The sequence below is a fragment of the Sphaeroforma arctica genome, assembly GCF_001186125.1.
Source record: "Sphaeroforma arctica JP610 unplaced genomic scaffold supercont1.13828, whole genome shotgun sequence".
Classification (NCBI taxonomy): Eukaryota; class Ichthyosporea; order Ichthyophonida; genus Sphaeroforma; species Sphaeroforma arctica.
In genome coordinates, this window is record NW_014026730.1 from 1 (window position 1) to 625 (window position 625).

General features: G+C 42.2%; 1 protein-coding gene across 1 annotated transcript; it reads left to right on the plus strand.

Annotated features, from left to right (window-relative positions):
• Positions 1 to 354: 354 nt before the first annotated feature.
• Positions 355 to 591, plus strand: SARC_18105 (hypothetical protein; the record flags this gene model as incomplete). The annotated part of the gene is made up of 1 exon (XM_014287812.1): positions 355 to 591. A coding segment is annotated over one exon (237 nt), but the record flags the coding sequence as incomplete, so codon positions are not given.
• Positions 592 to 625: the final 34 nt, after the last annotated feature.

Sequence of the window (625 nt, forward strand, 5' to 3'; positions counted from 1 at the left end):
GCGTATGGAAGTACAAATTATTGTTTGACATTCATGTATTAGTGCCTTGGTATGTACATTTGTGGAATCTGAATTGCCCATGAGAAAGGATGCTACTTGCTTGTGTGTGGTGGTGGTTTATGTGCGTGTGTTTGTCAGGCGGTTTTTTTTAATGTATCTATGAGGATATAGGCTTATCCACAGTGTAGATTTGTGGACATCATTTTGCTTGAGTGTGTCTCCGAGGTCACAATAATTCACTGCAGTTATAGATTCTTAACATCCTCTATAGTCCATGAGAACCCCTTCTTCCGTATGTTTCCACGCCGTACGTTCATCTGCCCGAAAAAAAACAACATATTTCAATTTCAATAGGTGATAGCCAAGGCCCAGAAATACGGCACCCAGGACCCAAGTATTTGGATCCTTGTCCTGATATACTTTTCAAATCGGACCGACAATTGTGGACAGGAGATAGCCGAAGTACTGACCAACATCGATCGGTACAATCTGCTGCCACCATTGGTGGTACTGAATGTGCTGGGCAAGAACCGGGCTATGTCGCTGTCTGTAGTGAAGGTATGCTTAGACGATTTCTGTGCATGTATCTAAGTCCCATATACATACGCAATAATGTTCACTTTAT